Source organism: Schistocerca serialis, chromosome 9 (genome assembly GCF_023864345.2).
Source record: "Schistocerca serialis cubense isolate TAMUIC-IGC-003099 chromosome 9, iqSchSeri2.2, whole genome shotgun sequence".
Classification (NCBI taxonomy): domain Eukaryota; kingdom Metazoa; phylum Arthropoda; class Insecta; order Orthoptera; family Acrididae; genus Schistocerca; species Schistocerca serialis.
In genome coordinates this window covers 504,253,339-504,265,829 of record NC_064646.1, presented here as the reverse complement: position 1 = coordinate 504,265,829, position 12,491 = coordinate 504,253,339, and the positions used below count along the sequence as shown (strand labels likewise).

Below are 12,491 nucleotides of genomic sequence, written 5' to 3'. Positions count from 1 at the left end.
TAGGAAATGAGGCACTTAAAGTGCTAGATGAGTTTTGCTATTTGGCGAGCAAAATAACTTATGGTCGAAGTAGAGAGGATATAAAATGCAGACTGGAAATGGCAAGAAAAGTGTTTCTGAAGAAATTTGTTAACATCGAGTGTAAATTAAAGTGTCAGGGATTTCTTTCTGAAAGTATTTGTATGGAGTGTAGCCGTCACTGGAAGTGAAACATGGACGATAAATAGTTTAGACAAGAAGAGAGTAGAAGCTTTCGAAATGCGGTGCTCCAGAAGAATCCTGAGGATTAGATGGGTAGATCGCGTAAATAATGAGGAAGTACTGAACAGAATTAGGGAGAAGAGGAATTTGTGGCACAATTTGACTAGAAGAAGATCGATAGATTCGTCAAGTTCTGAGGCATCAACGGGTACACCAGTTTAGTATTGGAGGGCAGCGTGGAGGGTAAAAATGTAGAGGGAGACCTAGAGATGAATACACTAAGCGCATTCAGGAGGATGTAGGTTGTAGTAGTTATTCGGAGATGAAGAGGCTTGCACAGGATAGAGTAGCATGGAGAGCTGCATTAAACCAGACACTCGAATGAAGATCACAACGACAACATGTAGATATAGATGCAAGTTAGCGTTTTTTTGACAGACGCTGCGGTAGATGCTGTTGCTGCAAGCCTGGAAGTTGTGAGCTAATAATGTTAGCACTGCGAAACGGCGGTTTGTCAACAGGAAGCGGTCAGCGTGTCGACAGACGCCAGGACTTCCCCGTGGTGCTGACGCAGTTCGGCCAGACAAGTAGGAGAATGTCGAGCGGGGGGAGGGGGGGGGGGACCAAAAGCTGTAGCGAGGCTGTTGCCACGGCGGAGCGGGCGCAAGTGCTCCCCGCCACCGTACAGTGCAGTGGAGAGCGGAGGTGTGGATGGTTATTCATTTATTCCTACAACACGCTGCCTCAAAATATTTATTTCGTAGTGCTTCATAAATTAAGGTTTAATTTTTAAACAAGATCTTTGATGAAATGGCCAAATACATTGAGTTACGACTGACTGCATGAGAGTGTTCAGTTACAACAGTACATTGCCGTACGCCTTTTCTCTTATTTGAAAGAGGTGTTTCAAACTTACGTGGAAAGTAGTGAAGCATAAAAAAGGTGTATACCACATAAAGTTCTCTGGTCAAACAAAGTTCCCATTACTTTTGACAAAGGGTATAATTTTTTGTATGTAGGGATGATCTGATATTAAAAATTGTATGAACTGTCATTCTGGTATAGTTTTACTAAAAGCGGTTCAGCATTCATTGGTTGCCTCGCGTTCCCGTGCGTTCGCTCCAGGGTAAACGCCAGGTCATGGGTACAAGCGAACTGTCGTCGACAGATGGACACTGGAAAGCTGTCAGCGGATGCTCCTTCTGCTGTATTACCTCCATTCGCTCCCGTCTGAAGCAGGCCTAATGGAAATAATGCGTAACTAGTGATGCACAATTTCGCAATGATGCGAAAATTAAAATGAATGTGTGAATATATATATCTACATACATCTGTATGGTTTGGAGCCATTATAATCTGACTGATTACTACATGAACAAAACTGGTATAGGCAAAAACTTACTTGGAGGCAGGGTGGAGGGTGGGAGTTACAATATAGAAAACGACCTACATTTGTGTCGAATAGTCAAACATTTACACAATCATAATCTTATAAAATTAGGTGTAACTTTTAGAACATGTGAAATAAATGAATTGTTACCTTTTGCGATGTATACATGTTAGCTTTCATTGGATATCTTCTGCGCTATGATAGCTCAAACTGTTTGTTTGGTTATTAATTTTCTTCTAAATTCATGGGGAGTCTGTTGCCATTTTCATTTTGGCTATCTTGTGTCTGGCATACATTGTGACTATAATAGAGTGGGCCCTTTCTTTCTGTGCGGTCTGAAATTGTACACTACTGGCCATTAAAACTGCTACACCAAGAAGAAATGCAGATGATAAACGGTCATTCATTGGACAAATATATTATAACATGTGATTACGCTTTCACGCAATTTGTGCGCGTGGATCCTGAGAAATCAGTACCCGGAACAACCACCTCTGGCCGTAATAACGGCCTTGTTACGCCTGGGCATTGAGTCAAACAGAGCTTGGATGGCGTGTACAGGTACAGCTGCCCATACAGCTTCAACACGATACCACAGTTCATCAAGAGTAGTGACTGGCGTACTGTGACGAGCCAGTTGCTCGGCCACCAATGACCAGACGTTTTCAGTGGGTGAGAAATCTGGAGAATGTGCTGGCCAGGGCAGCACTCGAACATCTTCTGTATCTAGAAAGGCCCGTACAGGACCTGCAACATGCGGCCGTGCATTATCCTGCTGAAATGTAGGGTTTCGCAGGGATCGAATGAAGGGTAGAGCCACGGGTCGTAAGACATCTGAAATGTAACGTGCACTGTTCAAAGTGCCGTCAATGCGAACAAGAGGTGACCGAGACGTGTAACCAATGGCAACCCATACCATCAAGCCGGGTGATATGTCAGTATGGCGATGACGAATACACGCTTCCAATGTGCATTCACAGCGACGTCGCCAAATACGGATGCGACCATCATGATGCTGTAAACAGAACCTGGATTCATTCGAAAAAATGACGTTTTGCCATTCGTGCACCCAGGTTCGTCCTTGAGTACACCATCGCAGGTGCTCCTTTCTGTGATGCAGAGCCAAGGGTAACCGCAGCCATGATCTCCGAGCTGATAGTCCATGTTGCTGCAAACGTCGTCGAACTGTTCGTGCAGATGGTTGTTGTCTTGCAAACGTCCCCATCTGTTGACTCAGAGATGCGGATAAGATGCCTCTCATTTTGACCGCTAGTTATACGAGGCCGTTGGGATCCAGCACGGCGCTCCATATTACCCTCCTGAAGACTCCATATTCTGCTAACAGTCATTAGATCTCGACCAACGCGAGCAGCCATGTCGCGATAGGATAAACCGCAGTCGCGATAGCCTACAATCTGACCTTTATCAAAGTCGGATACGTGATGGACGCGTTTCTCCTCCTTACACGAGGCATCACAACAACCTTTCACCAGGCAACGCCGGTCAACTGCTGTTTGTGTATCAGAAATCAGTTGGAAACTTTCCTTATGTCAGGACGTTGAAGGTGTCGCCACCGGCGCCAACCTTGTATGAATGCTCTGAAAAGCTCGACAGCCAACAGGATGTCTTTCAGTTTGTAAGCTACCGCAACCTTTCTCTATACGTTGTGACACTTTTGACAATGAATTGCTAGATGGTATATTGTGTTCTGCATGTTATATTGTTTTTCCAGGGGATACAATTTAGTTGTTTTACGGCTCGCTTGGCCAGGCCACTTTTATTGTTTATATCATCCAAACGTCTGCTATTTGACGGCAGTGTCACTCCGTGGTATTTGAAGTTAGAACCACTTGTACGTCATCAACGGTATTTTCTCCTTCAAATTATCTGTTTTCGCACTTTCTCACAATTAATCAGATGTAAATAGAATTACGATAACTCAGCTGCTTCGGAAACATTGGCGGTTAATATTTAAGCAGAACCAGTCAGCATGTATTGGCCACAGCGAATTTTGTTATGTAACGTAATCTAAGTTAGGTTGAAACATTAATTTTACTAGTTGACTTGATATATAACGTGTAGAAATGAAATTGGTTGTGTAACTATATTTATTCATAAACTTACAGGTTGATCAACAGTGTGCACATTTTATGAATATATTTGGACGGAAAATATCTTTACTTGGCTCAGTACTTGCGTCCTTTCATGATGGTCTGCAGAAGCATCATCTTTTCCATCTACATTTTTGTGACAGTAGCCACAGCTACTAACTTCAGTGACCGAAATTCGTTAAAAGGTAAAAAAATTTCTTTTTTTCTTTTATAACTCTGTGTATTATAAAGAATAACAATGTTATAGCAAGACGTGAAATGCGTGTTCAGTTTTTCCACTGAGATATGTATTAATTTCTTTTTCAGGATCTGATCCTGAAGTCACGGTCCACCGTTTCAAAACCGGTAATACAGGTAAGCATCCTATTATTGTTCCATTATTCCTTGGCACACTTAGTGGTTCAAGAACTTCAGTCGCAGCTATCTCATCTCATCGTGATTGTCTTATTTGTTGGTTTAATAACTGCTTCGGGTCACAGTCTAATCATGTTTTGAATGATCTCTGTAACATCATTACTTTTCGGTGTTATATACTCTAGTAGTTGGAATGCTATTTATTTATCCACTGTATACATGTTCCATAGATCATTGCACCAATAATTGTAGTACGGCTGTGTAATGTATCACTACCATTTGACAAACAAATGCTTGTTCAATGTAGATCAGTATAACACATGAACAGTAAAAACTAAGAAAGCAAGTAAGTAAGAAACGGATCGACAACAATTAAACAAGCTGCTACTTTACAAACACAATGCTGATGTACAAGCAATGGCAAACTCTCCTGGCATTATCTACACAATGTTATCATAATAAACTCCTTGCATTCATAGTACATATGTAACCAATCAAAAAGTATGAAACTTCCTGGCAGATTAAAACTGTGTGCCCGACCACCTGCCAGGAAGTTTCATATCAGCGCACACTCCGCTGCAGAGTGAAAATCTCATCCTGGAAACATCCCCCAGGCTGTGGCTAAGCCATGTCTCCGCAATATCCTTTCTTTCAGGAGTGCTAGTTCTGCAAGGTTCGCAGGAGAGCTTCTGAAAAGTTTGGAAGGTAGGAGACGAGATACTGGCAGAAGTAAGGCTGTGAGACCGGGCGTGAGTCGTGTTTCGGTAGCTCAGATGGTAGAGCACTTGCCCGCGAAAGGCAAAGGTCCCGAGTTAGAGTCTCGGTCGGGGACACAGTTTTAATCTGCCAGGAAGTTTCATATCAGCGCACACTCCGCTGCAGAGTGAAAATCTCATTCTGGAAAAAGTATGAAGTTGATAATGTCAGTCATTTATTTTGTATTTGTCTTTACAAAATCACGAGTACCAGGAGCTACCGAACAGAAGTGTTAGGGTTGTGTTTAGAAAACTGTTTCCTGTTTCTTATGCATTCAAGATCAGTGCGAAGCTGGTTCAGACTCATGACAGCATTGTTTCCTTTCATCAACTTTCAGCTTTCAACAGCATTGTATCCTTTCATCAACTGCAGAATTTTCACTCCTTGCCTGAGGCCATTGTTACAGCCCATGTGGACACTTATGTGATTTACAATAGAGTTTGTTAGAACAATCCACACGAGAAAATCTGTGAACTGTGGAGCAGTGGTAAATGTTCACAACTAGACAATTTAATGGGGAAGGACCTCGCATTAATTTTACAAATTGTTTTACTCATTCTTCTCTGGGTAATAAAGATAATTTGAGTAAGAGCCGAGTTCGCTTAAAAATTAGCCACATATCGCGTAATGGAACGTATACGAGCAAAAAAGGAAGCTTTATGACTCTCTGGTCAACAACGAGAGAAATTCATTAAAAAACACCTCTCGAGTTACCTCTTCACAGTGTGAAGTATGTTACATTTCCATTTCAGTTGTAATAAGAGTGAATAACTACGAATTTTGTGCTATGTACCTCCTGTAACAGTTTATTACTGTACATAAATATAGCTTATTCTACATTTTATGGCTGAAGGGCAATTGAATGTAATTGGCCTGAGGTAGGCTGTCTGATAGGAAGTTTATGGCAAACATGAGGCAAACAGGAAAAGGAAGTTATTGGTCTGTAGCTGACACAATTTTAGTCATCCTGTTGGCGTCGCCGAAGTCATTAATTTAAATTACACTTACGTCCCGTTACCAGGTTGTTACCATAGACTGGATACGAAAGGGAAGACAGAAAGGAACATAAAACTATACAAAACATTAATCTGATACCATAGACAATAGCTGTCTGTAGGACAGGATTTGAGCTAATTAGCTGACGAGCTATTGATGGTATAGTGGTAGCGTTTGCTAGTAGGAGACTGTGATAAACACAAGGGCTTCGGTGAAACCACAGACTATACTTACTGACAAATACTTCTAGTTTAGGTGTCCTAAGATATCTGTCATAATTTTAATGACTGCAACATTCTTCTGAAAGGGAACTTATTTTCTTTTAATGACTACGGAGCCTTCAAGAAATTTGCCCATTTTTGTATGAATAAATTATTCTAATAATTTCCTTCTCTAGGAGAGTAGGTGACGTTTGTGGCATCCTGCTAGGATCAGTCATTGTTTTGAGTGGGTTGCCCTTCCTTCAAGAAATCATATGGTTCAAATGTCTCTGAGCACTATGGGACTCAACTGCTGAGGTCATTAGTCCCCTAGAACTTAGAACTAGTTAAACCTAACTAACCTAAGGACATCACAAACATCCATGCCCGAGGCAGGATTCGAACCTGCGACCGTAGCGAAGAAATCATAGAATGACATATTTCATTCTGTTGGGAAAAATTGCCTGGTGAACTGCTGCAAGAAAGATGTGACTCAATACCAGTACTGTAGATATTTCCGTTGATTACGTTTTCAACAGCTTATTTGATGTACTATCATCTCAAGTTATGCGTATTTCTTAAAGGTGTGATGGTTCAAACATGGTTCAAATGGCTCTGAGCACTATGGGACTCAACATCTGAGGTCATCAGTCCCCTTGAACTTAGAAATACTTAAACCTAACTAACCTAAGGACATCACACACATCCATGCTCGAGGCAGGATTCGATCCTGTGAACGTAGCGGTCGTGCGGTTCCGGACTGAAGCGCCTAGAACCGCTCGGCCACACCGACCGGCTCAACATAGGTAATTAGTTGCTATAGGATAGATATTGCAAGGTGCAGCTCCAGTGGCATTTGAGGAGTCTCCCACGCCCCCTTTTCATAAGGACTGGTTTGATGCGACTCACCACGACTTCCCATCCTATGCCGGCCTCTTTATCTGAGAGCAGGACTTTTGCCCTACGTCCTCAATTATAGGTATTAACACGATATGTTCCAGTCTCTGTCTTCCCCTACAGCTTTTGCCCTCTACCCTTCTCTGGTACCACGGAAGTTATTCCCCGATGTCTGAACACATGTTCGTCAAGCGGTCGTTTCATTTATTATTTTCCACGTATTCCTTTCCTCGTTCCGAAAAGCATATTATGGGTATATCTACATCTGCATACATATTCCGCAAGCCACCATACGGTGCGTGGCGGAGGGTACTCTGTACCACAACTATCGTTTTCCTTCCTGTTCCACTCGCAGAGAGAACGAGGGCAAAACGACTGTCTATTTACCTTCGTATAAGCCCTAATTTCTCGTATCTTATCTTCGTGGTCCCTACGCAAAATGTATATTGGTGGTAGGAGGATCCTTCTGCAGTCAGCCTCAGCTCACGGTTCTCTAAACTTTCTCAGTAGTGTTCTTCGGAATGAGCGGTTTCTTCCCTCCAGCCGGCCGGAGTGGCCGTGCGGTTCTAGGCGCTACAGTCTGGAGCCGAGCGACCACTTCGGTCGCAGGTTCGAATCCTGCCTCGGGCATGGATGTGTATGATGTCCTTAGGTTTGTTAGGTTTAAGTAGTTCTAAGCTCTAGGGGACTGATGACCTGAGAAGTTAAGTCCCATAGTGCTCAGAGCCATCTGAACCATTCTGAGTGTGTTTTCATCATCTTTAGTTCTGTTTCTTTTACATGTTATTCTGTCCTCCTTTGTCATGCTTTTAGCAGCTCTTTCAGGGTGCAGTGCTGCGCTGGGAAACGTAAATTGAAACATCTAACTTGAATTTAACAAGATGTTGCTGTTGTAAATAGTGAAAGTAACGGTTACATTTTAGTTAGTAATTGCAAAACTTCCAGAGCTGCTAAATGTTAATACTGAAATACTGAAAAATCCCTTATGTTTAGTGAGGATGTATCTACATCTACATCGATACTCCGCACTCCACCTTATGGCACATGGCGGAGGGTACCCTATACCACTAATACTCATCTCCGTTCCTGTTCCACACGGAAAGAGAACGAAGGAAAAACGCATGCATGCGTCCGTATGTTCCCCAGTTTCTCGAATCTTACCTTTGTTGTCCTTACACGCTATGTATGTTGGAGACAACAGAATATTTCGGCAGTCAGCTTGTTGCCGGTTCTCAGTGGTGTTCCTTGGAAAGAACGTCGCCTTCTCGTCACGAATTCCCGTTTGAGTTCTCCGCAACACTTGCCTGTTGTTGGAACGTATCAGTTAGAAACCTAGCCCACCTAGAATTTTTTCGATGTCTCCCTGTAACCCGACCTCGTACAGATCCCAGACACTCGGGAAGTACTCAAGAATAGGTCGCACTAGCGGTTTAGGTGGGAAGGGAGGGGAGGCGGGCAAACCGGGATCGCGAAAGAAGGAAAAAACCTTGTTTCACAAATCTCCTAGCAACCAGAGCATATTGGTCTATCGATTTTTCATACGACTTTAGAACGCATCCCTGTTGGTCTTTGAACATTTTTGAACATGTTGTAAGTTGATTTCTGAACTAATCGTAAGTTGTCTTTAGAATCCGTGCATAGTGTACGCGATGTCTCTGCCAGGGGACTGCCCGTCGCATCAAGAAGTAAAAAACTTTCCCGCAGACAAAAGGCGACGCGGCTATAAGAGCTGGGCCGAATAAAAAACCCAACGGGTAATGTCAATCACTGCTTATGTTGTTGATTGAGTGTGCGAATGATTAGTGTTGTCATAATTATTAGCGAAATCCGTAGATTCAAACTACCAGAGCGGAAATAAACGACTAACAGGAATAACAGGTAAAAAAGATTACATATTATCTTCTCGGCGATATCCAGTAACATGAAATTTTGACAGAAAATTTTTGGCAGATTGCTACTACTGAGGGACAGTTGTACAGTTTCCGGTTAGCAGCCGCGTAAGTTCTATTCTCGGAATTTCGCGGAAAACGCATTGTACGAATACGTAATGACGCCTAACCGGAGAATAAACGCGGGAAAAATTAACTGGTGATTCCGGCAGGGTTAGTGAAGTTAACCGGAGAATAAGTTTTGACAGTGACAGGAATAGTTACAGAACTAGTGATGGCAAGATTGTTTGTCAGAACGAGGGAGGAGAAGAGACAGGAAATCATACAAATTATATGGAAGAATATGACGCTTCCAAATTTATATAAACATTTAGTACCGCTACCACTTTTAGACCTCTGAGAAACTGGAAGATATGAATGAAATGTGAAACTATTACCTAGCATAAACTTTTTGCCTGTGATAAGCTTAATACGTATGTGACACTGGTACTTCACGACTTACACGAGGTAGATAAAAATGAATATTTGTGGCAAAACAGTCTCGCTTATTTGGCATGTGTTATAATTGCTGAAATATTACAAAGGCCTATTTCCATTTACGTAGCGGACAGTGACAAAATAAACGTAATCAAATCGAGAAACTACACCACTTTTGGGTACTATTCGAATTAACGGCTTTTTCAGTATTAGACAACGACATTTTGTCACACAAAAGAGAAAGTTATTAGGTAATAGGCAAGAACAGTGCAAATTTTCTGAAGATTATTCTCCCGGTCACAAATAATCCCACCGAGTGTTAATTGCGAGTTTTTTTAACGGGGGTAAGATGCCAAACCGGCCTACTGGGATTGAGAGAGACACGACAGGACATTTTAATTTGCACTGTCCTGAATACAGGTTTATTGTGTTCATTACAAAATATACACGTCTGAATTTCATAGAGCGAAATACTGTGACGTGCGATAGAAGAATGCAGTGTGAAGAGGTGTGGTACTGCACTTTGGCACACTTAAAACCAAAGTCCACGAGCTCAAATTATTCTTGGGAATCAAAGCTGGCTGAAACCGGATGTTCATTGCAGTAGAAATAAAAATTCGTTGCTTTTGAGGTCGAAGTTGAGTGTGACATTGAAGTCATCTGGTCGCTTATAACAGGTGTACGTGAAACCAAGTTAACTGTTGAATGTTTTTACCGGTCACCCGACTCTGCTGTGACAGTTCTAGAGTCATCCAAAGGAAGTTATGGTCAACAGCACGTAAAGGCCCAAATCATGCAATACTAGTTGGAAGCGACTCACCTGCCGATTATAGACTGGAATGTCTATGGATTAATTGCGGTGGACACAGCCAGACAGTCATACTTCTGAACACGTTTTCTGAAAATTGTCTTGAGCAGCTGTATCGTCAGCCCACACTCAATGGAAATTTCTTAGACTTTGTAGCTACAGATAGGCCGGACCTTATCGACAATGTCAGGGCCAGGTCTTATCGACAATGTCAGTGAAGAAACGGGAATTACCGATCGTGATGTCACTATAGCAACTATGATTACGAAAGTTAATAAATCAGTCAACAAGTCTAGGAGAGTGTTTCTGCTAGTTAGAGCAGATAAGCAGTTATTAGCGTCTCACTTACACAGTAAACTGGCCTCACTTAGTTCCAGTAAGATGAATATTGACGAATTACGGGCAAAGAGTAAGCAGATTGTGAGTCGTGGTCTGGAGAGTGACGTGCATAGTAAGTGGATGAAGGATGGAAACGGCCCACCATGGCGGATGCTGAGAAAGCAGAGCCTGTTGCGCTCTCGCTTCAAAGGGGAACACACAAATGAGATCCATACGCGAAGCATATAACAGCTACCACCGTCACACATCAGCAAAAAATCTGGCAGAGAACCCGAGAAAATTCTGGTCTTACGTAAAATCCGTAATCGGGTCTAAGGTTTCCATTCAGTCCCTTGTTGACCAGTCCGGCGTGGCGATTGAAGATAGCAGAACGAAAGCCCAAGTTTTAAATTTCAGAGAATCGTAAAAACGTACCTTCATATGCCAATCAGACAGATTCTCGTATTATCGACACAGTAATAAGCATACCTGGCTCAGAGAAACAACTGAAAGATTTGAATGCAAATAAATCGCCAGGTCCAGATGGAATCCCAGTTCGATTTTACAAAGAGTACTCTACGGCAATGGCCCATTGCATAGCTTGCATTTATCGTGAATCTTTTGCCAAGCACAAAGTCCCAAGCGACTGGAAGAAAGTGCATATTACTCAACTATTCAAGTAGGGTAAAAGAACGGATCCGCAAAATTACAGACCAATATCCCTAATTTCTGTTTGCTGTAGAATCCTTGAACATACTCTCATAATCTCAGTTCGGATATAATAAACTTTCTTTGTGACAAAGAAGCTTATGTCAACGAACCAATATGGTTTTAGAAACCTTCGTTCATGTGAAAGTCAGTTTGCCCTTTTCTCACACGATATACTGGGAACAGTGGATGAAGGGCAACAGTCAGATTCCATATTTACGGTTTTTCCAAAAGTTTTCGACACGGTACCTGACTGCACATTGTTAACGAAGGTACGTGAATATGGAATAAACTCCCAGATTGTGACTACCTTGAAGACTTCTTAAGTGTTAGAACTCAATACGTTTTCCTCGACGGCGAGTGTTCATCGGATACCGAATTAACATCAAGAGTGCCCAAGGAAGTGTGATAGGATCACTGTTATTCCCTATATACATAAACGACTTGGCGGACAGGGTGGGCAGTAATCTGCGGCTGTTCGCTGATGATGCCGTGGTGTACGCTAAGGTGTCGAAGTTGAGTGCTGGTAGGAAGATACAAGACAGACAAAATTTCCAGTTGGTGTGATGAATGGCAGCTAGCCCTAAACGTGAGTAAATGTAGATTAATGCGGATGAGTAGGAAGATCAAACCTGTAATGTTCGGATACAATATTACTAGTGTCCTGCTTGGTACAGTCAGGTCATAAATATCTGGACATAACACTGCACAGTGATATCAGGTGGAACGAACATGTAAGAACTGTGGTAGGGAAGGCGAGTAGTCGACTTCAGTTTGTTGGGAGAATTTTAGGATGGAATGGTTCATCTGTGAAGGAGACCGCTTATATGACGCTGGTGCGACCTATTCTTGAGTACTACTCGAATGTTTGGGATCCGTATCACGTCGAATTGAAGGAAGATATCGAAGCCTCTGCCAGGCACTTAAATGTGATTTGCAAAGTATCCATCCAGATGTAGATGAAGCAATCCACCGGTAGGTTCGAAAATCAAGTAAGTGTTACGGATATGCTTTGGAAACTCAGATGGGAATCCCTGGTGTAAAGGCGACGTACTGTTCGAGAAACACTACTGAGAAAGTTTAGAGAACCGGCATTTAAAGTTGACTGCCGAACTGTTCTACTGCCGCCAACATAAATTGCGCGTAAGGACCACGAAGATAAGATTCGAGAAATTACTGCTTATATGGAGTCATATAAACAATCATTTTTCCCTTGCTCTATTTGCGAGTGGAACACGAAAGGAAATGACAAGTAGTGCTACAGGGTTCCCTCCGCCACGCACCGTACGTTGGCTTGCGAAGTATGTGTGTAGATGTAGATGTAGAAATAACATGTCTTACATTTCTTCGAACAATATGTTTTATATATCAAATTCTTCAGAAAGA

At 42.3% G+C, this 12,491-nt stretch overlaps 1 protein-coding gene across 1 annotated transcript in view; it reads left to right on the top strand.

Annotated features, from left to right (window-relative positions):
- LOC126418767 (CARD- and ANK-domain containing inflammasome adapter protein-like) overlaps positions 1-12,491 on the top strand; it is a 53,331-nt gene that overhangs the window by 3,695 nt on the left and 37,145 nt on the right. Inside the window, exons 2-3 of the mRNA XM_050085693.1 lie at positions 3,718-3,887; positions 4,009-4,056. Of these exons, the coding sequence (XP_049941650.1) occupies positions 3,797-3,887; positions 4,009-4,056 (139 nt within the window). The 5' untranslated portion in view covers positions 3,718-3,796. The remainder of the gene's footprint in view (positions 1-3,717; positions 3,888-4,008; positions 4,057-12,491) is intronic.